Source organism: Eucyclogobius newberryi, unplaced genomic scaffold, assembly GCF_026437365.1.
Source record: "Eucyclogobius newberryi isolate DKJ021-1_F unplaced genomic scaffold, fEucNew1.0.hap1 SCAF_18, whole genome shotgun sequence".
NCBI classification, from domain to species: Eukaryota; Metazoa; Chordata; class Actinopteri; order Gobiiformes; family Gobiidae; genus Eucyclogobius; species Eucyclogobius newberryi.
Window position 1 is genome coordinate 18,645,914 of NW_027315812.1, and position 25,727 is coordinate 18,671,640.

Below are 25,727 nucleotides of genomic sequence, written 5' to 3' on the forward strand. Positions count from 1 at the left end.
GGACACGCACTGGAATCGCTTTAAATTAACTTGTTTTGACTTTATTCGGCTGGATTGAGTGTTTTCGTCGTGTCGTTGCGATGTGTCTTGGCTCTGAGTCCCCCGGCTCCGGCCCCGCCCCCCGCCCGGCGCCGTACCGCGTTTACACAAAGGAGGAACTCATGAAACTGCGGAGAACTGTCGTCTTACCCGGAGATCGTCACGTTATCCCGGCGGATATCCTAAGGAAAACGCAACGAAGCAGACGGGCTGGACGTAAACTCCGAGAGAAGAGAGGAGAAAACAGGAAGTCGGTTCCCGCCGTAGTCATGGGTAACGTGAGGTCCCTTCAAAATAAAATGACGGAAATAGCGAGCCTCATGCGGTCCCAGAGGATTTATAGGGACAGCAGCGTCTTGATTTTCACAGAGACCTGGTTAACAGCAGAAATGCCAGACTCTATTGTAGGTTTGGACAATTTTCATCTGCTGCGGGCGGACAGAACTAGAGAATCCGGGAAGAAAAGAGGTGGAGGTCTGGCGGTGTATGTGAACACGAGCTGGTCCAAACCCGAACACTGCACAGTGAGGGAGCAGCTATGTAACAAGGATATTGAACTATTGGCTATTGGCATGAGGCCATACTATCTGCCCCGGGAGTTCTCACATGTGATTTTAATCGCAGTCTATGTGACCCCGTCTGCCAATGCTGAAAATGCTTGTGAAGCACTGCTCTCCTGCACTTGTAGGCTGCAAACACAGCATCCACAGGCTCTCTTCCTCATCTCTGGTGACTTTAACCACGCTTCTCCCTCTTCTGTCCTACCAACATACACCCAGTATGTTACCTGCCCCACCAGAGAGAATAGAACATTGGACTTGTTTTTTGCCAACACCAAGGAGGCTTATTCCTCTTCCCCCCTCCCTCCCCTGGGCAGCTCGGACCACAACCTTGTACATCTGAGGCCTGTGTATGAACCCATCGTGCGCAGGCAGCCTGTGGTGTCCCGTGAAGTGAGGATGTGGTCTGCTGAGAGCGAGGAGGCTCTGAGGGACTGCTTCAGCACCACTGTCTGGACTGAGCTTTATGACCCACATGGGGAGGACATCAACACCATCACAGAGTGCATCACGGACTACATCAACTTCTGTTTTGAGAACATTGTTCCCTCCCGGACGGTGCGGTGTTTTCCAAACAACAAGCCATGGATTAACCGTGAACTGAAGGCTCTGCTGAAGGAGAAGAAGAGAGCCTTCAGGTCAGGGAACAAGGAGGAGCTGAGGACTGTGCAGAAGGAGCTGAGGAGGAAGATCAGGCAGGCTGAGGCCGGCTACAAGAGGAGGATGGAGGAGCAGCTGCAGCAAAAGAACATTCAGGGAGTGTGGAGGAGCCTGAAAACCATCTCGGGCTTCAAAATCCCCCCTGCCCAGACAGAGGGGGATCTACAGTGGGTGAATGATTTAAATGCTCACTTCTTGAGGTTTGATCGGTCACCCGCCCCTCCCCCTGCACAGCTGCATGCTCCCTCTTCCACAGCTGGACAATGCCCTGCATCTGTTCCTCTTCGCTTATCTGCCCCGGACCATCAGCTCCCCACTTCGCCTGGACTCACCCATCCCCCCAGCACACGGTCCCCCTGCCAACCACTGACTGTCACAGCAGCACAGGTGAGGAGTGAGCTGAAGAGGATTAAAGTGAGGAAGGCAGCAGGACCTGATGGCATCAGCCCCAGGCTCCTTAAGTCCTGCGCAGATGAACTGTGTGGAGTTATGGAGCATGTCTTCAACATGAGCCTGAAGCTGAGGGTGGTACCACAGGTCTGGAAGACCTCCTGTCTGGTACCTGTGCCTAAGACACCGCGCCCCAAAGACCTCAACAGCTTCAGGCCAGTGGCTCTCACGTCCCACCTGATGAAGACACTGGAGCGGCTAGTCCTGGACCACCTCCGCTCCACCGTGAGCTCAGCCATGGACCCGCTGCAGTTTGCATATCGGTCTGGCATCGGAGTGGAGGACGCCGTCATCTCCCTGCTGCACCGCTCTCTCTCTCACCTGGAAAAGCCTGGCAGCTCTGTGAGGATCCTGTTCTTCGATCTCTCCAGTGCCTTCAACACCATCCAGCCGCTGCTCCTGAGGGACAAGCTGGAGACGGCTGGTGTGGAGTATGACCTGGCAGAGTGGATCCTGGACTACCTCACAGACCGACCCCAGTTTGTGAGAGCCCGGAACTGTGTGTCTGACACTCGGACCTGCAGTGTGGGGGCGCCCCAGGGCACTGTCCTCGCGCCCTTTCTCTTCACCCTTTACACTGCAGACTTCAGACATGACACGGACAGCTGTGTCCTGCAGAAGTTCTCTGACGACTCTGCCATCATCGGACTCATCACGGACGACGATGACGCGGAATACAGAGGACTGGCGCAGGACTTTGTGGACTGGTGTCAGCGGAACCACCTCCTCATCAACGCGGGGAAGACCAAGGAGATGGTGGTGGATTTCCGCAGACGCCACCCCACTGCCCCCTCACCAGTGAACATCCAGGGACGGGACATTGAGAGAGTGGACTCATACAAGTACCTGGGTGTTCATCTGAACCACAAACTGGACTGGACTCATAACACAGACGCACTGTACAGGAAGAGCCAGAGTCGGCTCTACCTCCTGAGGAGACTCAGGTCTTTTGGAGTGACAGGGCCACTCCTGAAGACCTTCTATGACTCTGTGGTGGCATCAGCCCTCCTGTGCGGTGTGGCCTGCTGGAGCAGCAGCATCACAGAGAGGGAGAGGAAGAGGCTGGACAGAGTCATCAAGAAGTCCAGCTCCGTCCTGGGCTGTGCTCTGGACTCGGTGCAGGAGGTGGGGGACAGGAGGGTCCTGGCTAGATTCACATCTATGCTGGACCATGAGTGTCACCCCCTGCAGGACACTCTCTCTGCTCTGGAGAGCAGCTTCAGTGAGAGACTGATCCACCCTTGATGTGCGAAGGAAAGGTTCCGTAGGTCTTTCCTTCCTGCTGCTGTCAGACTTTATAACAAAAACTGTTAGTACTGAACACTCGCAATACTGACCTAACCTAATACTGATGTGCAACTCTGTCATATGTGCAATTGCTGTTGGAATTCATGTGCAATTCATGTGAAATTCATGTGCAATCTATGTGCTGTCGTGACACATATTCATGTGCAATTACTGTCGTGATCACATGCAATGGTATTTATTTATTTATTTGTCTATGAGAGTTTTTATTTATTTATAGGAGATCTTCTACTGAAAGTGTTTTTCAGACTTCCTATAAGTGATCTGTTCTTCTGTATCTATCTCTGTATCAAATCAAATCAAATCAATTTATTTTTGTAAGGCCCAAAATCACAACAACAGTTGCCTCTGAGGGCCACAGGGAGAAATGAATCAACAATGTCTGTGGTGGCGATGGAGTCAGACAATGTCTGTGGTGGCGATGAAGTCAGACAATGTCTGTGGTGGCGAGGGACGATGTCCCAGGGTCCTCTGTCCTTAGACTCTCCTTCTCGGCCAGGAAAAACTACAAAAAAAACCTCTTTGGGGAAAAAAGCGTAGAAACCTGGAGGAGTTCCAGTGAAGGAGAGATCCGACTCTCACAGACGGACAGACGGACACGAGGAGACTGGAGCTGGACCCACTCTTCAGGCAGAAGAGGGACCGTCTGAGTCGAGCTGGACCCACTCTTCAGGCAGATGAGGGACCGTCTGAGTCGAGCTGGACCCACTCTTCAGGCAGAAGAGGGACCGTCTGAGTCGAGCTGGACCCACTCTTCAGGCAGAAGAGGGACCGTCTGAGTCGAGCTGGACCCACTCTTCAGGCAGATGAGGGACCGTCGGAGGCGAGCTGGACCCACTCTTCAGGCAGAAGAGGGACCGACTGAGGCGAACTGGAGCCACTCTTCAGGCAGATGAGGGACCGTCCACACAGGGCAGGGACCACTTCACCAGGGGAGGGGCATCTGGGTCCACAGGTCCTCAGGAGTGAGAGAAAGAAAAGAAGGCGGTGAACAGTTTGCAAGTGGAATCAAAAAATAAATATTGTTTGATAGCATAAGTAGTCAGAAGAAGAAGAGGATAGTGCTCAAGCTGTCATACTTCCCCCAGCACAGTTACTCCTAGGGCAGCGTAGCTGAAGCTGTGGGTTTATCTTTCTGTTCCTAACTACTCTGACCATAAGCGATTTCGAAGAGGAACGTTTTAAGCCTGGACTTAAATGAAGAGACTGTGTCAGCATATTTAACATGGGTCGGGAGCTGATTCCATAACACAGGAGCTTGGTAGCTAAACGCTCTACCTCCTACAGTACTTTTAGAGACTCTTGGCACCACCAGAAGGCCAGCATTCTGAGAGCGAAGAGCTCTGTTTGGATGATATGGTTCTATAGCATCTTTGAGGTAGGATGGGGCCATGTCATTTATGGCTTTGTAGGTCAAGAGTAGAATTTTGAATTTGATTCTGGACTCGACGGGGAGCCAGTGAAGAGACTTCAGCACTGGCGTAATGTGCTCTCTTCTTTTTGTTCCTGTTAGTAATCTTGCTGCTGCATTTTGAACCAGTTGAAAGCTTTTTATGGAGCTTTTATCTACTGTATCTACCTGCGTTGCACCAATGAAATTTCCCCATGTGGGACAATAAAGGAATATCTTATCTTATCTTATCTTATCGTAGTAGTATTCATTAATATTGATAGCATCCCAAACATACTAGCAATTCCTGCATGCCGAGCACTTCCTCAAAAAGCAGGACTTGTTTGAATTCAAAGACATTATGCTAATGTTGCACACTTCAAATATGAGGTTCAAAGTGTATTTTCATTGTTGTTTATTTCTGTAACAAAGACAAACATTTGTCAATGTCCATGTCATGCTCTCTGTTGTTACAGGAAACAGTTTTACTTTTACAATGTACAATAGCTCAAAATAATCATAAAATAACAAAATATAATATACATAAACAAATTTGTGACAGACATGTGTGTTTGTTCTCTTAGAACGTTTTTTAGATTAAGCAAAAGTGTCATTTTTAACTCTCCTGGTCATCCCCTTTGTTTCGATTAGCATATTAGCATACTAATGTTAGCATAGCACAAAGTTACAATAAAACAACAACCAGGCTTCAACTTCATAATCTTACAGACAATTTCGGCCTAAACTGTCCCTCTATTGCCTTATTCATGTTCACAGTTCCCATATAAACATTTGTTTTACCACTTTACCTGTAACAAAGACAAACATTTGTCAATGTCCATGGCATGCTCTCTGTTGTTACAGGAAACAGTTTTACTTTGAGCAGACGCCCCAGATATGAAGATAATAGAGCTCCCCTTGTGGTGTGGCATAGGAACTACACTAATGCAAATCAACGCGAATTGAACACAGTCTGTCTTTCTAAAACAAACAAAAATGATATTAAATCAATTATAACATGAAATAAAATACATTTCGGGGGGTGCCCTATTTGCTAGTCCCACACTCTCCCCTCCAAAATTAAATGGCGTCCCGACATTCTGACATTATCAGCCCATATGTTTCTTTTATGCGTTGCAAAGTTTGAAGTTAAAGCAAGGTAGGAGTCAGAGTTCACAGTCTATAAGGTGCATAACTTCTTCAAGAAGACCATATGACACGTATCTCCCGTTGATGTCATATGTGCGCAGCAAAGGTTATCGTGCACTATAACCGTCCACTGCCTCCTCCCTTACATGCCAGGGGTATCTGCACTTTCTCTGAGTAAGGTTTCTTAACATAGCAATAACCTCTTATCATAAGAAAATGTCAGGCTTTACCATTAACCAAATATATCAAAAATAAATTAAAATAGTACTTAAGAGCTATGTCAATACAATAATAATAACATTAAAGCTGAAACTTTAAACTTATGAACCTGAATAGTTGCTATTGAACAGTTCAACTAAACACTTATTTATCTGACAAAGTGGGTTGTCCCAACCTATGGTAAGTAAACATTAGTCTTGGTTTTCTCAATCTTAAAGGATACTTTGTCTTCTGCATCGAAGATGGACCGGCGGTCTTCTTGGTCACTGTCTGCAGACTCAGGAGACTGGTGGTCTTCCCCATTGCTTTGTGTGTCATTATTCTCATCCAGGCTTTCAACATCCATCTCCTGTTTGTCCATCTGTGGCTCATTTTCCTCTACTGCACTTGAGTGTCTTTCCACCTCTTGGTCTTCTATAGTAGTCTCCTCTGCCAGCTCATAGTGTTCCTCAGGTCTCTCGTTCTGTAGTTGTAATCTTTTTATGCCTCTCCATTCATCCTCTTCATCTGAACTGTGTTCTTCTTGGGGTTGCTGTCTTTGTGCCCGTTTGTCACTCTTCTTCTTCTGTTTTTGTGAAGGCAAATTGACTTTTTCCGCAGGCATGAAGTCACAAGGAAGCAGGAGGTTTCTGTGCATGATCCGTACTCGTCCTTTTCCACTTTCTGGCCGTATCTCGTATACAGGACTGTCATCATATTTCCTTTGAGTCACCACGTATACTTGGTCTTCCCAAAACGCTCTCAATTTACCCGGACCGCCTCTTTCATTCAGATTTCTCACCAAGACTCTGGATCCAGGATTCAAATCTGCCCCATATGTTTTCTTGTCGTACTGCATTTTTCCACGTTCACCTTCTTTGTTGGCTGTTTCTGTGGCAAGTCTGTAAGCATCATTCATTCGGTGTCTCCATTTCTCTGCATAATCTCTGTGAGATGTACTTTGGTCTTTTACAGTGAGTCCGAACATCAAATCGATGGGAAGTCTTGGGTTGCGGCCAAAAAGGAGAAAATACGGTGCATAACCTGTGGCTTCACTGCGGGTGCAGTTATACGCATGTACCACTTTTGCTAGAGAGGCTTTCCAGTCTGCTTTCGCTCTCTCAGGCAGGCACCGCAGCATGCTCAGCAGTGTCCTATTGAACCTCTCCACTTGGCCATTGCCCTGAGGGTGAAAAGGTGTAGTCCTGGACCCCTTCACTCCGCTGTACTCCTCAAGCTTGGCGAACAGTTTGTTTTGAAACTCCCTTCCTTGATCATGATGGAGTCTTGTAGGAAAGCCGAATTTCAACATGAAGTCTCCATAGAGTTTCTCAGCGGCAGTTTTTGCAGATTTGTCCCTACAGGCGTACGCTTGAGCGAATCGAGTGAAATGGTCCATTACCACCAGGATATACTCATATCCACCCTTACATTTTTCCAGATGGAGGAAATCGATTGACACAAGCTCAAATGGGTGCGTTGTTGTGATGCTTGTGAGAGGAGCTCTGGTTGGTTTGTTTGGGCGTTTGTTCTTGAGGCAGCTGCATACTCGTGTTATGTGATGTTCAACATTGCGCTGCATATGAGGCCAGTAGAAGCGGTCTCGGATGAGGTTTAAGACTCTCTCCACTCCAAGGTGTCCCATCTCCTCATGCAGCTCTTTGTAGACGAGTTCATGGTATTTCTTGGGCAGAACCAGCTGGGACCGGTTTGCTGTTCTTCGGTACAGTAGCCCGTCTTCATTGATGTGGAGTTTTTGCTTTTCTCGAGCTAGGGCAGCTACATCCATGTTTTGAATCTGTTTCACACCTTTCGGCCAGTGATTTGAGGAGACATATTTCAACACCTGTCCAATGGTAGGATCCTCACACTGTGCTTCTCTGAGAGCAGTTCGGGACAGTCCTTGTACTGACATCGTCATTTGTTCTACTTCCTGATCAGCTATTGCAGAAGAGATTGTGAATGGACACAGCCAGGGGTCAGTACTTTCTGCATTGACAGACAGAGCCTGTGTCACGCTGTGCATCACTTCATGTGCCACTGTCTTTGTAAACTTTCCATGTATCTTTCCATGTCCAGCGGCATGCGTGATAAGCCATCTGCATCACGATTAGCTCTTCCAGGACGATATTTGATCATGAACTGGAAGTCTGCGAGTTCGGCGACCCACCGGTGTGTGGTTGCATTTAGCTTGGCAGTCGTGAGCACATATGTGAGGGGGTTGTTATCTGTGTAGACCAGAAAAGGCGGTGAATAGTACAAATAGTCTCTGAAGCGCTCACATATGGCCCACTTGAGGGCCAGAAACTCCAATTTTCCTGAGTGGAGATGGTAGTTCTTCTCTGGGGCAGTTAGAGTTCTGGACCCGTATGCAATAACACGCAACTTCCCTTGCTGGTTCTGGTAAAGCACTGCTCCTAAACCCTCCTGGGATGCATCACAGTGTAAGAGGAATGGCTGTTCAAAATCAGGGTACCCCAGGATTGGCGGCTGTGACAGGAAATCGATGAGCTTATTCAGAACTTGTTCATGTTCAGTTGTCCACACAACAGGGTAAGATGCTGGGAGCTGACCACTTTTTACCATCTTTATCTTTCTTGTCTTCTTTTGAGCTGGTTTTTCTTTTGAGGCATTGTCTTTTGTCAAGAGGTTATAAAGAGGGGTGGCTATGCGTGAGAAGTTAGGAATATAGCTTCTGTAATAGGAGACAAATCCCAGCAGTTTCCTTACTTCACCGATTGTTGTCGGTTTCTTCTCCTTGAGTGCCTGAACAGGGGCAATGTCTGCAGGGTCCATTGTGTATCCATCGTTAGTGACTAGCCTGCCCAGAAATCGCACCTGATTCTTAATGAGCTCACATTTCTTGGGTGTAAGTTTCACTCCATGAGTCTCATAGCGCTGCAGGACACTCTTTAGATCATTAAGATGATCATTAAACGTTTTGGAGTGGACCAGGTTGTCGTCCAGATAAGGCAAGCAAATCTCGTCTCGTAGCCCCAACAGACACTCCTCCATTGACCTCTGGAACTCAGCTGGGGCAGATGATAAGCCAAAAGGTATTCTCACCCACTCATAATCCCCATGGAGTGATGAATGCTGTGAACGGACGACTTGATTCCTCTAGAAAGCCCTGGTGATAGGCCTTTCCTTGGTCCAACACCGAAAACCAGGAACTCCCTGTCAACGTATTAAGCATGTCTTGGATCCGCGGAATGGGATGGCGGTCCGGGATAGACTTTCGGTTCAACCCTCTGTAATCACAGCACAGGCGGAGGCTGCCGTCCTTTTTCCTCACGCATACAATTGGACTGGAGTAGGGCGATTTGGACTTGGTGATCCAGCCTCTGTTCAAGAGGTCCTCAAGGTACTCTTTGACTTCTTTATGGAGCGGTTTTGGTACAGAAATATAGGTGTGTCGTACCGGTGTAGGATCACTGAGGCGGCTCTTAAGCTGCAGGGATGGTATGGTTCCCACATCCTTGTCATTCCGAGCAAAGACATTGCTCATTTCTCTCAGCACTTGTCTCACTCTGAGCTGTTGTGCGGGGCCAAGATGATCCAGGGGAACTGGCGGATCCCATAAACTGTTGTCTTGTTCGTTAATCCTACTTGGTTGTTCTACAGTCTGTTCAATAGTTTGCGTCATTACCTCCGGTTGCATCATTTCCGCTGTTTTTGTGTTAGCTGGGTATATTGTCTTCACCGCTTGAGTTTGTCCTAGTGTGGTTCGTGGAGACAGGAAGATGTCATGAGCCGTGCCATTTGTGATTGGCAGGGTGACACTAGACCACGTCCCTCGTTGTAGTCGCACCACACTCTCTTGAACCCCCAAGCCCTCTGGTAGATGCAAAGGAGAACTTGGCTCAAACAGGACATCTTGTTGTTCTGGAAGGGGACTGGTTCTCACATTACACCGGACAGTCTTTGTTTTGCCTGCAGGAATGGTCATCAGTTCTTTTCCTGTTTTCACCATGCCTTCTCTTAACCCTTTCTCTTTATTTCTCATCACTTTCAAAAACACTTCAGTTTTCTTGCAGTCAAAGGAGAAAGCTGCACTGACAGCATCTGTCATTGCACGTGGTGGATATATGCCCCTATCCAGCAGGCACTCGATTACATTGAAACCAATGATGGGATCCTCTGCAATTTCCTCTTGACCTATTACCAGCACTGGCACGAGCAGCTCCATCTGTGTGACCTCAGAAGTAGGAAGCTCAAACTTCACCTCCACCCACCCATGAAAAGGAATTGGAGTTTGGTTCACTGCCCTTCCGTCCAATATGCTATGGCCCAGGATTTCTGACAGACTTCTCACTTTTGTATGCGGGATATTCTGCTGTCTCCATTTCTCGTTGATGAGACAGACTTGTGAGCCTGTGTCCCACAATGCCTTTGTTTCAAGTCCATCAAACCTGCAGATGATCATGTGTTTCTTACCAATCAGGTGGAGGAGCTGGGCTCTTCGTTCTGGTGAGAGGAGATTAATGCTCACTACAGCTCTTTCTTTTTCTTCAAGGTCAGCTGCTCCTTTTGTTTCAAGATACTGAATAATGTCTGTAATGAGTTTGTGCATATCACTTTGCTCTTTTTGTTTTGACTGTGGAACCAGTGGAAGCGTTTGTACCATGCTAGCTGAGAGATCTATTGGCTCAGTTCGGTCCATGGGCTTTCTTCGGGCCCTACATCCTCTGGAAAGGTGACCACTCTGTCCACATTTAAAGCAATGATCACACTGTTCCTCCTGGTCACGCTCTTGGCACTTCTTACAGCCTCTTTTCTTATTCATGCGTGGTTGGGGGGAATATCTTTTTGATTCGACAATGGCACTTTTTATTTCAGCTATCTCCCCTTTAAGTTGGCTAATAACGTCCAGCAGTTCAGATTCTCTATGAGACACTGTAGGCAGTGTTTTAGTCTTTTGCGGCACAGCAGACGACAGTTCACGGCCTTCAACAGCATTCATCTCTGCTCCTTTCGATGTCTGAGGTTCTGCTTTTATTTCCCTGATTCTTGTTTCCTTGCTGTGTTTTCGAAACTTTTGTTGCCTCTCCCACTCTAGGCTTGCTGCTTCATTAATTTTTGCAATCAGGACATCATCAGTAACCTCAGCATCATCAAGGTAGCTTTTTATTTGGTACTTGATATTATCAGTAATGAGTCCTGTACCCACAGCTCGCAGAAACTTTTTTTGTATTAGCTCAGCACTGTACTGTTCTTCTGCCCCTGGCTCTCTTGATGAAGCAAAGAGACGCTCCTTTAACTCTATTGCTCTAAACAAAAAGTCAAAAAGTTCTGTGGGGACTCATTGTGTTCTTGGGTGATGTTAATCAGTCTGTGGTAGAGATCAGTTGAGCTATCCTCTTTGTAGTGTCCTTTAAGGATAGTTCGGAGTTGAGATAGTGTCAAGTCTGTTTTGATCTCTAACATATCACGGAGAGTCAGGCCTGGGCTAACAGCTCTGATCACAGCTTCCACTATTTCGGCTTCACTGTGCCCTTTTCTCCGTCCCATCTCGATCTGATGAATGAGATTGGAGTATGATAATTTATCTTTTTGTCCTCTTTCTCCAATTTGACCATTAATTTTGAATTCTCTGCGTATGATAAACTCAGGTAGCTGAGTTGGCGGTGGAGTAGCTGACCTGGGGACAAAAGATGGCTTTTGTTCATGTTTAGTGGCACTAGTTGTGAGTTTTGCCATTTCTTCCTCCAGTTTTTGTGTTGCTGTCTGGAAGTTAACTTGGAGAGCGGCATATTGTTCTTTCAGACCGGCCAACATTGCTGCCTCTGGACTGGGATTTTCTGTACCAGACTTAGATGTGTCAGTTCTTCCTTTCAGACCATTTGCAAATGTTATCAAGCGGGTTAGAAACTCACGTGCCACTTCCTCTTCCTCATCTTCCGTAGCTTTATCAACTACTTCACTTATGGCTCTGATCAGCGTGTGCTTCTTTTTCAGGTTTTCAGTTGAGATTTTACCGTGCACGCATACCTCCAGGAGTTGCTCACAGTTCAGTTGCACCAAGACTTCACTGAGCTGGTCTTGTACTTGTTCAAACTCGATCTCTTGCATCTCTGTTTCTTGCTGCACCGCTGATCCCACTTCTGACACCAGATTTTGTTGCACACTTCAAATATGAGGTTCAAAGTGTATTTTCATTGTTGTTTATTTCTGTAACAAAGACAAACATTTGTCAATGTCCATGGCATGCTCTCTGTTGTTACAGGAAACAGTTTTACTTTTAGCAGACGCCCCAGATACGGAGATAATAGAGCTCCCCTTGTGGTGTGGCATAGGAACTATACTAATGCAAATCAAAGCGAATTGAACACAGTCTGTCTTTCTAAAACAAATAAAAATGATATTAAATCAATTATAACATGAAATAAAATACATTTCGGGGGGTGCCCTATTTGCTAGTCCCACACTAAGATTAATGGTTTGAAAGTAATAATTAAATTGATACTTGGCTTACAAATTTTGCTTGAGTCAATCAATAAAGTGCATAAACCACTTGATAGCATTGAACCACTGTGAGACCATTGTGTGGGTGTAGTGCATTGCGATGTCACATACAAGTTTGAACAGTACAGACCTTTGTGCAGATACTGTATCACTTGGCATCGTGTAGCGTCATAGTATCGATCTATCCTGTTGGGGCAGGTAACCTTTAGTGTAACAGACGCCCTGGCAGTTGAACCAGACAATCCGCCTGTTGCCACACTTTTTTTGTTTCTTGTCAACAATCATTCAACTGTTCCTCTTTTTCATCACGCTTCAATTATATGATTAACCTAACACATGTTAATCAGCAGTGGACACCAATAAATTGTATATTTATCACATTTGCTTATACATAATCAGAGATCACAACCTGGCCACATTATCACTGTTTACAAAGAGAATATTGTCGATCATGGGACCCTCTTACAGAGACTAGAGGACTGGGTGGGCATCACTGGCACTGCCCGAAATTGGTTAAAGTCCTTTCTGGAAGACAGGAAATACTTTGTTGATATTGGTAATTGTGTCTCAGACCACATGCCCCTGACCTGTGGGGTGCCCCAAGGGTCAATACTTAGACCCGTTCTGTTCAACCTCTACATGCTGCTGTTAAGTCAGTTAATAAATAATAAAACAGCTGCAATATGTCCAGAACATTACTGCTCCGGTTGTGAATAGAACTGGGAAGTACAGTTACATTAGTCCTGTGTTCAGGTCTCCAAAAGCTCCCTGTAGCTCAGATAGACTTTAAAGCAGCTGTGTTGCGGCAGCCAACTAAAAGTGCATTTACCACCACCTACTGTAGTTGTACCTCTTCAAAGTATGTGTTTTATGCTATACTGTAAAAAAAAGAGAGAGCGAAAGGAGAGAGAAAGTGAGCCACGAGCAACAAAGTACATCTCGGACTCTGAGGACCTCAGGGACCGGCTTCTTGCTGGTGCCAGAGTCAGGACTAAACATGCAGGGCCGGCCCAGCCTATAAGCGAGCTAAGCAGCCGCGTAGGGCCCCGAGGAGTTAATAGGGCCCCCAATCTGGCAACCCGTCTTATGCGAAGTGCAAGCGCAGCGTGCGCCACTAGTGTAGTAGCGCTGCTGGCGCGGCAGCGCACACAGCGGTAACATAACGCACAAACGATGAGTCCAGTTTTGAGGGATTACACCGACATTCATACGTCATAAGGCGCTGGTACAGCTGGCAGCCCGGTGTAAACGCTCTCTCTTCTTTCTCACACTTATTGTGCTTTATCTCCTATATTTTGTAAATATAATTAGTATATTTTAACTATTTTACTGTACGATAGGGACACGCGCTGGAATAGTTTTTTAATTCAACTGTTTTTGACTTTTTTCGGCTGGATTTGAGCGTTTTTCGTTGCGTTCGTTGTGTTGTTGTGACGTGAGCTAGCTCCGAGCGAGCCCACCAGCCCCCCCCCCCCCCCCCCCCCCGCGCCCTCCGGCCGCGCTAAAGTACGGCGTGTCGTCGGTACACGTTTATATACACGTTTATATGAAAGAGGAACTTCACGAACGATCGGGACACGCACTGGAATCGCTTTAAATTAACTTGTTTTGACTTTATTCGGCTGGATTGAGTGTTTTCGTCGTGTCGTTGCGATGTATCTTGGCTCTGAGTCCCCCGGCTCCGGCCCCGCCCCCCGCCCGGCGCCGTACCGCGTTTACACAAAGGAGGAACTCATGAAACTGCGGAGAACTGTCGTCTTACCCGGAGATCGTCACGTTATCCCGGCGGATATCCTAAGGAAAACGCAACGAAGCAGACGGGCTGGACGTAAACTCCGAGAGAAGAGAGGAGAAAACAGGAAGTCGGTTCCCGCCGTAGTCATGGGTAACGTGAGGTCCCTTCAAAATAAAATGACGGAAATAGCGAGCCTCATGCGGTCCCAGAGGATTTATAGGGACAGCAGCGTCTTGATTTTCACAGAGACCTGGTTAACAGCAGAAATGCCAGACTCTATTGTAGGTTTGGACAATTTTCATCTGCTGCGGGCGGACAGAACTAGAGAATCCGGGAAGAAAAGAGGTGGAGGTCTGGCGGTATATGTGAACACGAGCTGGTCCAAACCCGAACACTGCACAGTGAGGGAGCAGCTATGTAACAAGGATATTGAACTATTGGCTATTGGCATGAGGCCATACTATCTGCCCCGGGAGTTCTCACATGTGATTTTAATCGCAGTCTATGTGACCCCGTCTGCCAATGCTGAAAATGCTTGTGAAGCACTGCTCTCCTGCACTTGTAGGCTGCAAACACAGCATCCACAGGCTCTCTTCCTCATCTCTGGTGACTTTAACCACGCTTCTCCCTCTTCTGTCCTACCAACATACACCCAGTATGTTACCTGCCCCACCAGAGAGAATAGAACATTGGACTTGTTTTTTGCCAACACCAAGGAGGCTTATTCCTCTTCCCCCCTCCCTCCCCTGGGCAGCTCGGACCACAACCTTGTACATCTGAGGCCTGTGTATGAACCCATCGTGCGCAGGCAGCCTGTGGTGTCCCGTGAGGTGAGGATGTGGTCTGCTGAGAGCGAGGAGGCTCTGAGGGACTGCTTCAGCACCACTGTCTGGACTGAGCTTTATGACCCACATGGGGAGGACATCAACACCATCACAGAGTGCATCACAGACTACATCAACTTCTGTTTTGAGAACATTGTTCCCTCCCGGACGGTGCGGTGTTTTCCAAACAACAAGCCATGGATTAACCGTGAACTGAAGGCTCTGCTGAAGGAGAAGAAGAGAGCCTTCAGGTCAGGGAACAAGGAGGAGCTGAGGACTGTGCAGAAGGAGCTGAGGAGGAAGATCAGGCAGGCTGAGGCCGGCTACAAGAGGAGGATGGAGGAGCAGCTGCAGCAAAAGAACATTCAGGGAGTGTGGAGGAGCCTGAAAACCATCTCGGGCTTCAAAATCCCCCCTGCCCAGACAGAGGGGGATCTACAGTGGGTGAATGATTTAAATGCTCACTTCTTGAGGTTTGATCGGTCACCCGCCCCTCCCCCTGCACAGCTGCATGCTCCCTCTTCCACAGCTGGACAATGCCCTGCATCTGTTCCTCTTCGCTTATCTGCCCCGGACCATCAGCTCCCCACTTCGCCTGGACTCACCCATCCCCCCAGCACACGGTCCCCCTGCCAACCACTGACTGTCACAGCAGCACAGGTGAGGAGTGAGCTGAAGAGGATTAAAGTGAGGAAGGCAGCAGGACCTGATGGCATCAGCCCCAGGCTCCTTAAGTCCTGCGCAGATGAACTGTGTGGAGTTATGGAGCATGTCTTCAACATGAGCCTGAAGCTGAGGGTGGTACCACAGGTCTGGAAGACCTCCTGTCTGGTACCTGTGCCTAAGACACCGCGCCCCAAAGACCTCAACAGCTTCAGGCCAGTGGCTCTCACGTCCCACCTGATGAAGACACTGGAGCGGCTAGTCCTGGACCACCTCCGCTCCACCGTGAGCTCAGCCATGGACCCGCTGCAGTTTGCATATCGGTCTGGCATCGGAGTGGAGGACGCCGTCATCTCCCTGCTGCACCGCTCTCTCTCTCACCTGGAAAAGCCTGGCAGCTCTGTGAGGATCCTGTTCTTCGATCTCTCCAGTGCCTTCAACACCATCCAGCCGCTGCTCCTGAGGGACAAGCTGGAGACGGCTGGTGTGGAGTATGACCTGGCAGAGTGGATCCTGGACTACCTCACAGACCGACCCCAGTTTGTGAGAGCCCGGAACTGTGTGTCTGACACTCGGACCTGCAGTGTGGGGGCGCCCCAGGGCATTGTCCTCGCGCCCTTTCTCTTCACCCTTTACACTGCAGACTTCAGACATGACACGGACAGCTGTGTCCTGCAGAAGTTCTCTGACGACTCTGCCATCATCGGACTCATCACGGACGACGATGACGCGGAATACAGAGGACTGGCGCAGGACTTTGTGGACTGGTGTCAGCGGAACCACCTCCTCATCAACGCGGGGAAGACCAAGGAGATGGTGGTGGATTTCCGCAGACGCCACCCCACTGCCCCCTCACCAGTGAACATCCAGGGACGGGACATTGAGAGAGTGGACTCATACAAGTACCTGGGTGTTCATCTGAACCACAAACTGGACTGGACTCATAACACAGACGCACTGTACAGGAAGAGCCAGAGTCGGCTCTACCTCCTGAGGAGACTCAGGTCTTTTGGAGTGACAGGGCCACTCCTGAAGACCTTCTACGACTCTGTGGTGGCATCAGCCCTCCTGTATGGTGTGGCCTGCTGGAGCAGCAGCGTCACAGAGAGGGAGAGGAAGAGGCTGGACAGAGTCATCAAGAAGTCCAGCTCCGTCCTGGGCTGTGCTCTGGACTCGGTGCAGGAGGTGGGGGACAGGAGGGTCCTGGCTAGATTCACATCTATGCTGGACCATGAGTCTCACCCCCTGCAGGACACTCTCTCTGCTCTGGAGAGCAGCTTCAGTGAGAGACTGATCCACCCTCGATGTGTGAAGGAAAGGTTCCGTAGGTCTTTCCTTCCTGCTGCTGTCAGACTTTATAACAAAAACTGTTAGTACTGAACACTCGCAATACTGACCTAACCTAATACTGATGTGCAACTCTGTCATATGTGCAATTGCTGTTGGAATTCATGTGCAATTCATGTGAAATTCATGTGCAATCTATGTGCTGTCGTGACACATATTCATGTGCAATTACTGTCGTGATCACATGCAATGGTATTTATGTATTTATTTATTTATTTGTCTATGGGAGTTTTTATTTATTTATAGGAGATCTTCTACTGAAAGTGTTTTTCAGACTTCCTATAAGTGATCTGTTCTTCTGTATCTATCTCTGTATCTACCTGCGTTGCACCAATGAAATTTCCCCATGTGGGACAATAAAGGAATATCTTATCTTATCTTATCTTATATAACGCACAAACCGCATTTATTTGTAATGACAATCTGGCAACCAAGGCACCAGACCTGCGCTGATTGGTCAACTTCATTATGCGCGAGCAGAACGAGAGCAAAACATAAACACAACACAACCTGGTCCCTGCGTGGTCCTCATGTCCAGAGGAATATATCCCCCCGATGCCGAAAAACTAAAGAAGAAACTTCTTGACAATGTAAAGAAACTGCAAACTCAACAACACTCTCCAGGTATTGAACTTCTCTTACAAAGAGACGGTTAATGCTGCTGTTTGAAACAACACGATTCTGTCACGTTAGTTCGCTCAGGCTGGAGGCGACGAGAGCTCTGCCCCGCGCATTATATGTGTCTGAATGAAAGATAATAAGCTTCACATTTACACCAGCCCGGTGGTGTGAGCTGCAGGTGAGGCCGGTGAGGGGCCTCTATGGCCCAGGTCACTAAGTTCCGTCTCGTCCAGAACCTCTGACGTGAGACTTTGGAGTGCACAGTGTGCGGCCCCTGTCCCGGGCCCCTGTGCAGCCTCAGTCAGAGATGAGCGGGTTTGAGTTTGCGTCCCTCTCTCTCACATCACCATGTGTGAGATCAATCGTGACTCGTGATGTCTGTTTTACTTTGACTTCTTAAAGTGCAATAAGAGGAACGTAAAGGTTTATGCGTGTAAGGTCCATCAGCCAATCACATCGCAGCATTGTTTCATGCAGGAGTCCAGTGTGTGATGTTCTGATCAGAACAAACATTTATATTGTAATTAACTTTTAATAGAGCAATAAAACATTTCAATTTATTTAAAAAGCATCATTAGACTATTTGTTATAAATTATAATAAATTGATAGTGAAAAATAACCAGACATATTATGATTACGTCTGTTATAGAATAATACTATATATTTTTATACAAAAGTGGCAAAGCTGCAGAAACGCAGTCTCTTCACTATAGCTAAGCTTGGACCTTCACTTCACGTTCTGTTCATTCTCTGGGAATAACATTTTTGCACTGTCTAGTTTTATCAGTGTTAATTGTTAATCAAGCAATGCTTATGCCATTTGTTTAATTTAATATAACTTGTTTTGTCACTTTAGCAAGAAGGAACAGTTGGGAGCTGTAAAAGATAAATTAGTAAGGATAACTATTACTTTTACATTTTCAGTTAAAATGAATCAATTTGATCATAATTATTTTTCATAGCCAATATTTTATTAAGTAATTAAGTACACTAATGTATTAATAACTGGCTTTAGTCATTTTCTCCTGGCACAGTTTCATCACATCATCATTTTATAGCATTACAACCTCAACATTTGACTCTTATTTTAGCCGGCTGGACCACATTAAAATGCAGCAGAAGACCCAAAAAAGGTCTGAAAATCTCTGGGGGAGGGCCCCCAGACCCCCCTGTTCATTAATTTAAACTAATGGGCTAATGTGGCTGTAGACCCTTAACGCCCACAAATACGCCCAAAAACATATCTGGGACGTGTGTTATTTGTACAGGGAGTAGAGGTGATGTCAGCGGAATACCAAGTTGCATTGTGGGATTTAAGTTATCAATATTTGAGCTTGTGAGGTGTTGAGAATAAACTAACTGGCAAACGGATGCCCTGGCGTTTTGGTGAACTTTGTTTGCGTTGAAGAAAGTTCCCATATGTGAATTGTTTACTGACAATGGCAATAAAACTGATTCTGATGACGTGGTGAGGGGCCCCCAAAAATGTTTTCGCTTAGGGCCCCCTGAAGGCTTGGGCCGGCCCTGTAAACATGGACCGGCCTCCTGCTGGTGCCAGAGTCAGGACTAAACATGGACCGGCCTCCTGCTGGTGCCAGAGTCAGGACTAAACATGGACCGGCCTCCTGCTGGTGCCAGAGTCAGGACTAAACATGGACCGACCTCCTGCTGGTGCCAGAGTCAGGACAAAACATGGACCGGCTTCCTGCTGGTGCCAGAGTCAGGACTAAACATGGGGAATCTGCGTTTCAGTTTTATGCAGCTAAAATCTGAAAGTCTTCCAAAAGATGTGAGACAGGTTCTACTCTGACAGTGTTCAAATCTAGGCTAAAAACTATTTTGTTAAGCTGTCTATATGAATGAAAGGATTTTATCTGCACTTCTCTTTCATGTTTTAACTGTTTTGAGATTTGAATGCAGTTGTGTGAAGCACTTTGAATTGCCTTGTGTACCAATTGTGCGCTACAATTACATTTGCTTGCCTTGCCTCACCTATGTCATGACAATACAGAGGAACAAGAAACAAGTAGCCATTTCTTTAGATAATGTGCCAACACATCGCACATATGACAATTATCTTTAGAAAGTTTTGTATTTTAAAACATAGCGTATACAATTCAAGTATGATCATGAAGCTATTACAGCTGCACTGTAATCATTAAAAAATATGCTGAAAATGTGAATTCTGAAACCTCAGAGCCCCTGAGTAGGAGTTAACTTCCTGGGACAAACCCTTATTGACGGTAAGAACAAATCCCACAAACTACAATGTGATGTTGACTCACGCCTGTGAAAGGAATGTTCCAACTCTGCCTCAGCTCCCTCTAGCGTTAGATAAACACATTACATGGAACACATTACATGGAATTAGCCTAAAAGACAATCAGCCTACTATTAAAACCTGTCATTCTGGTGAAATTCATTCTATGTAAATGTGTGATACGCACTTCAAGCTTTTCCCTATTGCAGATTTGTGGCAGTGTTTTCATAAAGAGTTTAGGGGTGACTCGCTCAAACTGTGTAAATGGATCGCCTCATGAGCCATGGCAGTGCCTGAGCCCAGGACAGGTCAAAGTTATGAATTGGTTCGTTTTGGAGCTTGGAAGGTTGTTCAAAATCATTGTTATATTACCAAGTCATGACTATTAAAAAACAACTTAAAAGTAATGTAGGATCTGGATCTTGGAATGTTGATGTGGCCGTGTGTGAAGGCTCAATGTTTGAGGCTCATCAGTTGTGGTGTGTGTCGATCTCATTTGGATTCACAATTATTTGCATGTAATTCATCCACCATGTGTTTTATTGGTTTAGATGATGACACTTGTTATACATACATTTTACCACAAGATGGAGTAGTAGAGCAGATGAATCACTGCGTGATATTAGAATGGGTCTTAATTTTGCCATCTTTTACTTTGTGTGTTCATTAATATTTATCATGGATAGTCCCAGGCTTTAGCCTCACTCATGTAAAGACTAAGCCTGTGTGCCATGTTCATTATATTATATTATAGTATACATACATACAGCCAAGATCAAAACAAGGGTACATTTTGGACTGAATAATGCAACTTAAATACATAAACATAAATATTTTATTACAAAGTTTCAATTTAAAAGGACCATATTTTGATGAATTTAGTTTATTGCTTTTTACCATTGCTGCAATTGATGATTTTGCAATATATAACATACATCAGGAGTACATATAAACTCCTGTTAACACAGTAAGAAGGCACATTTCAGCCCAGGAATCAAACCCAGAACCTTCTTTCTATGAGGCAAGAGCACCACAATACTGCATTTATTCATGTTTGACCTTGTGTTGAAAAACAAAGAACGGAGACTGTTTATGTTAGAAATATTTCATTATCTTTTAAAAAAAAGCTGTGCATTTGTACAATATTGCCTCACCATAAATGAGCAAACACAGGACTGTTTTGACAGCAATGTAAATGCATGACGATAATAACTGTGGAATAAAACAGTCAAGAGGTCAGACTGTCCTGGGTGGGAAAGGCCTGTGGTCAGGACTCCGCTCCAGTCGTGATTCAGGTCTCAACCCAGCCCTGGTCACTAGCTCATACTTGCTTTGGAGGTGAATAGTGGATTCTGCACCTTTCGTTGAAGATCTAAGAATAAAAACATCCACTATTAACAAACTGACTATGCATACATGCATCCATGCATACATGCATGCATGGATGCATGTATGTAATGTATGTAATGTAATGTTTACTTACTCTTACTCTTTTTTAAATTAATAAAATGTATTCATTCATTGCATGTTTCCCTCAACCAAACAGTTGTAATATTACTGACATGCAAGCCATGTGTTGTGTGAGATGTTCAATCAAGAAAAAAAAAAGAAAAGAAAAAAATCTCTGCGTCAAACCACGCCCCAGATCAACCTACGTCACCAGAAGAGTCAGACTCAGAAAGCTAAACTTATTTGTAATATAATTTCTGCTGCAGGAATAATTCATCTTTTGTTTTCAAAGTGTTTGCAAATAGTGCCCTGGCCATTGTTAACATTTCTGGAGCTTTATAAACCCTTATTGTAAAAGTGCCTCCTGCCGTAATGGTACGCTCCACATGGCTCCACGCAACGCAGTCACATGACACACAGGCTCAAAACTACTGCTCTCATTACGGAAGTGCTCATTCGGAATACATTTGTCTGTTGTCAACATTCCAACTAAATCTGCCAAAATGATATGCGGAGGGACTGGATATGTGAAGCCAGCGGACCCAGAGGTTCAGGGAATTTGTGACTCTGTGAGTAACTAAACTAAACACCTGATTTAGAGCACGTTACTGACGTATTGTGTTTGATGTAGTTATCATTATTTTATTTTTTTCAGGTAAAGGGTCAAGTGGAGGAGAAAACTGGAAAGAAATATGAAACGTTCGTGGCCAAAACATACACAACCCAGGTTGTTGCTGGAACCAACTACTTTGTCAAGGTAAGTCTGTTTCAGTGGATTTTCTTTTTCTTTTTTTGACATCCAGCTCTTGCTCCTTGAATCTAAACATCTATCTGTACAGATTCATGTTGGAGGGGATGACCATGTCCATGTCCGTATTTTCAAAGGGCTCCCACACACCGGAGGTGAGCTGAAGGTCCATGGTCTTCAGGAGGCCAAGAGCCACCATGATGAAATTGGGTATTTCTAAAGGATTCTCCACATGAATATCCCACCTGTGTCTGTAAACTGCCACAAAACGCCAAAATAATGTCATCCAGTCTCATTTTATGGTAATGATGTAGTCAATTGTTACAATGTAGTCAATTGTTACGACAGTATAATCTCTTAAGTACAAGCAACATTAAAACTTGGGTTGTTATTTTACAAAGCTCATGTCTTTTTGCCTCCTTTGTATCAAGTAATAATTGCAATGATTCACAAGCAGCCATTTAACATTTTACATTGAATTTAAGGTAACACATTAGCCTTATCGTTTGGGATGCTATCATTAATATTGATAGCATCCCAAACATACTAGCAATTCCTGCATGCCGGGCACTTCCTCAAAAAGCAGGACTTGTTTGAATTCAAAGACATTATGCTAAGATTAATGGTTTGAAAGTAATAATTAAATTGATACTTGGCTTACAAATTATGCTTGAGTCAATCAATAAAGTGCATAAACCACTTGATAGCATTGAACCACTGTGAGACCATTGTGTGGGTGTAGTGCATTGCGATGTCACATACAAGTTTGAACAGTACAGACCTTTGTGCAGATACTGTATCACTTGGCATCGTGTAGCGTCATAGTATCGATCTATCCTGTTGGGGCAGGTAACCTTTAGTGTAACAGACGCCCTGGCAGTTGAACCAGACAATCCGCCTGTTGCCACACTTTTTTTGTTTCTTGTCAACAATCATTCAACTGTTCCTCTTTTTCATCACGCTTCAATTATATGATTAACCTAACACATGTTAATCAGCAGTGGACACCAATAAATTGTATATTTATCACATTTGCTTAAACATAATCAGAGATCACAACCTGGCCACATTATCACTGTTTACAAAGAGAATATTGTCGATCATGGGACCCTCTTACAGAGACTAGAGGACTGGGTGGGCATCACTGGCACTGCCCGAAATTGGTTAAAGTCCTTTCTGGAAGACAGGAAATACTTTGTTGATATTGGTAATTGTGTCTCAGACCACATGCCCCTGACCTGTGGGGTGCCCCAAGGGTCAATACTTAGACCCGTTCTGTTCAACCTCTACATGCTGCTGTTAAGTCAGTTAATAAATAATAAAACAGCTGCAATATGTCCAGAACATTACTGCTCCGGTTGTGAATAGAACTGGGAAGTACAGTTACATTAGTCCTGTGTTCAGGTCTCCAAAAGCTCCCTGTAGCTCAGATAGACTTTAAAGCAGCTGTGTTGCGGCAGCCAACTAAAAGTGCATTTACCACCACCTACTGTAGTTGTACCTCTTCAAAGTATGTGTTTTATGCTATACTGTAAAAAAAAGAGAGAGCGAAAGGAGAGAGAAAGTGAGCCACGAGCAACAAAGTACATCTCGGACTCTGAGGACCTCAGGGACCGGCCTCCTGCTGGTGCCAGAGTCAGGACTAAACATGGACCGGCCTCCTGCTGGTGCCAGAGTCAGGACTAAACATGGACCGGCCTCCTGCTGGTACCAGAGTCAGGACTAAACATGGACCGGCCTCCTGCTGGTGCCAGAGTCAGGACTAAACATGGACCGGCCTCCTGCTGGTGCCAGAGTCAGGACTAAACATAGACCGGCCTCCTGCTGGTGCCAGAGTCAGGACTTAACATGGACCGGCCTCCTGCTGGTGCCAGAGTCAGGACTAAACATGGACCGGCCTCCTGCTGGTGCCAGAGTCAGGACTAAACATGGACCGGCCTCCTGCTGGTGCCAGAGTCAGGACAAAACATGGACCGGCCTCCTGCTGGTGCCAGAGTCAGGACTAAACATGGACCGGCCTCCTGCTGGTACCTGAGTCAGGACTAAACATGGACCGGCCTCCTGCTGGTGCCAGAGTCAGGACTAAACATGGACCGGCCTCCTGCTGGTGCCAGAGTCAGGACTAAACATGGACTGGCCTCCTGCCTGTGCCAGAGTCAGGACTAAACATGGACCGGCCTCCTGCTGGTGCCAGAGTCAGGACTAAACATGGACCGGCCTCCTGCTGGTGCCAGAGTCAGGACTAAACATGGGGAATCTGCGTTTCAGTTTTATGCAGCTAAAATCTGAAAGTCTTCCAAAAGATGTGAGACAGGTTCTACTCTGACAGTGTTCAAATCTAGGCTAAAAACTATTTTGTTAAGCTGTCTATATGAATGAAAGGATTTTATCTGCACTTCTCTTTCATGTTTTAACTGTTTTGAGATTTGAATGCAGTTGTGTGAAGCACTTTGAATTGCCTTGTGTACCAATTGTGCGCTACAATTACATTTGCTTGCCTTGCCTCACCTATGTCATGACAATACAGAGGAACAAGAAACAAGTAGCCATTTCTTTAGATAATGTGCCAACACATCGCACATATGACAATTATCTTTAGAAAGTTTTGTATTTTAAAACATAGCGTATACAATTCAAGTATGATCATGAAGCTATTACAGCTGCACTGTAATCATTAAAAAATATGCTGAAAATGTGAATTCTGAAACCTCAGAGCCCCTGAGTAGGAGTTAACTTCCTGGGACAAACCCTTATTGACGGTAAGAACAAATCCCACAAACTACAATGTGATGTTGACTCACGCCTGTGAAAGGAATGTTCCAACTCTGCCTCAGCTCCCTCTAGCGTTAGATAAACACATTACATGGAACACATTACATGGAATTAGCCTAAAAGACAATCAGCCTACTATTAAAACCTGTCATTCTGGTGAAATTCATTCTATGTAAATGTGTGATACGCACTTCAAGCTTTTCCCTATTGCAGATTTGTGGCAGTGTTTTCATAAAGAGTTTAGGGGTGACTCGCTCAAACTGTGTAAATGGATCGCCTCATGAGCCATGGCAGTGCCTGAGCCCAGGACAGGTCAAAGTTATGAATTGGTTCGTTTTGGAGCTTGGAAGGTTGTTCAAAATCATTGTTATATTACCAAGTCATGACTATTAAAAAACAACTTAAAAGTAATGTAGGATCTGGATCTTGGAATGTTGATGTGGCCGTGTGTGAAGGCTCAATGTTTGAGGCTCATCAGTTGTGGTGTGTGTCGATCTCATTTGGATTCACAATTATTTGCATGTAATTCATCCACCATGTGTTTTATTGGTTTAGATGATGACACTTGTTATACATACATTTTACCACAAGATGGAGTAGTAGAGCAGATGAATCACTGCGTGATATTAGAATGGGTCTTAATTTTGCCATCTTTTACTTTGTGTGTTCATTAATATTTATCATGGATAGTCCCAGGCTTTAGCCTCACTCATGTAAAGACTAAGCCTGTGTGCCATGTTCATTATATTATATTATAGTATACATACATACAGCCAAGATCAAAACAAGGGTACATTTTGGACTGAATAATGCAACTTAAATACATAAACATAAATATTTTATTACAAAGTTTCAATTTAAAAGGACCATATTTTGATGAATTTAGTTTATTGCTTTTTACCATTGCTGCAATTGATGATTTTGCAATATATAACATACATCAGGAGTACATATAAACTCCTGTTAACACAGTAAGAAGGCACATTTCAGCCCAGGAATCAAACCCAGAACCTTCTTTCTATGAGGCAAGAGCACCACAATACTGCATTTATTCATGTTTGACCTTGTGTTGAAAAACAAAGAACGGAGAC

At 45.5% G+C, this 25,727-nt stretch overlaps 1 protein-coding gene across 1 annotated transcript; it reads left to right on the forward strand.

Moving 5' to 3' along the window:
* The first annotated feature begins 21,548 nt into the window (after nt 1-21,548).
* Nucleotides 21,549-22,264, forward strand: LOC140364984 (cystatin-B-like). Its single transcript, XM_072451358.1, has 3 exons — nt 21,549-21,685; nt 21,772-21,873; nt 21,956-22,264. Exons 1-3 carry the CDS (start codon nt 21,620-21,622, stop codon nt 22,082-22,084), a joined length of 297 nt encoding a protein of 98 aa, XP_072307459.1. The 5' UTR covers nt 21,549-21,619; the 3' UTR covers nt 22,085-22,264.
* Nucleotides 22,265-25,727: the final 3,463 nt, after the last annotated feature.

Excerpts from the sequence above, each read along its gene's own strand:
- LOC140364984 (XM_072451358.1), top strand. The coding sequence starts at position 21,620 with ATGATATGCGGAGGGACTGGATATGTGAAGCCAGCGGACCCAGAGGTT. Across the intron at positions 21,686-21,771 it reads TTCAGGGAATTTGTGACTCT|GTAAAGGGTCAAGTGGAGGA; the intron begins GTGAGTAACTAA and ends TATTTTTTTCAG. Across the intron at positions 21,874-21,955 it reads GAACCAACTACTTTGTCAAG|ATTCATGTTGGAGGGGATGA; the intron begins GTAAGTCTGTTT and ends CTATCTGTACAG.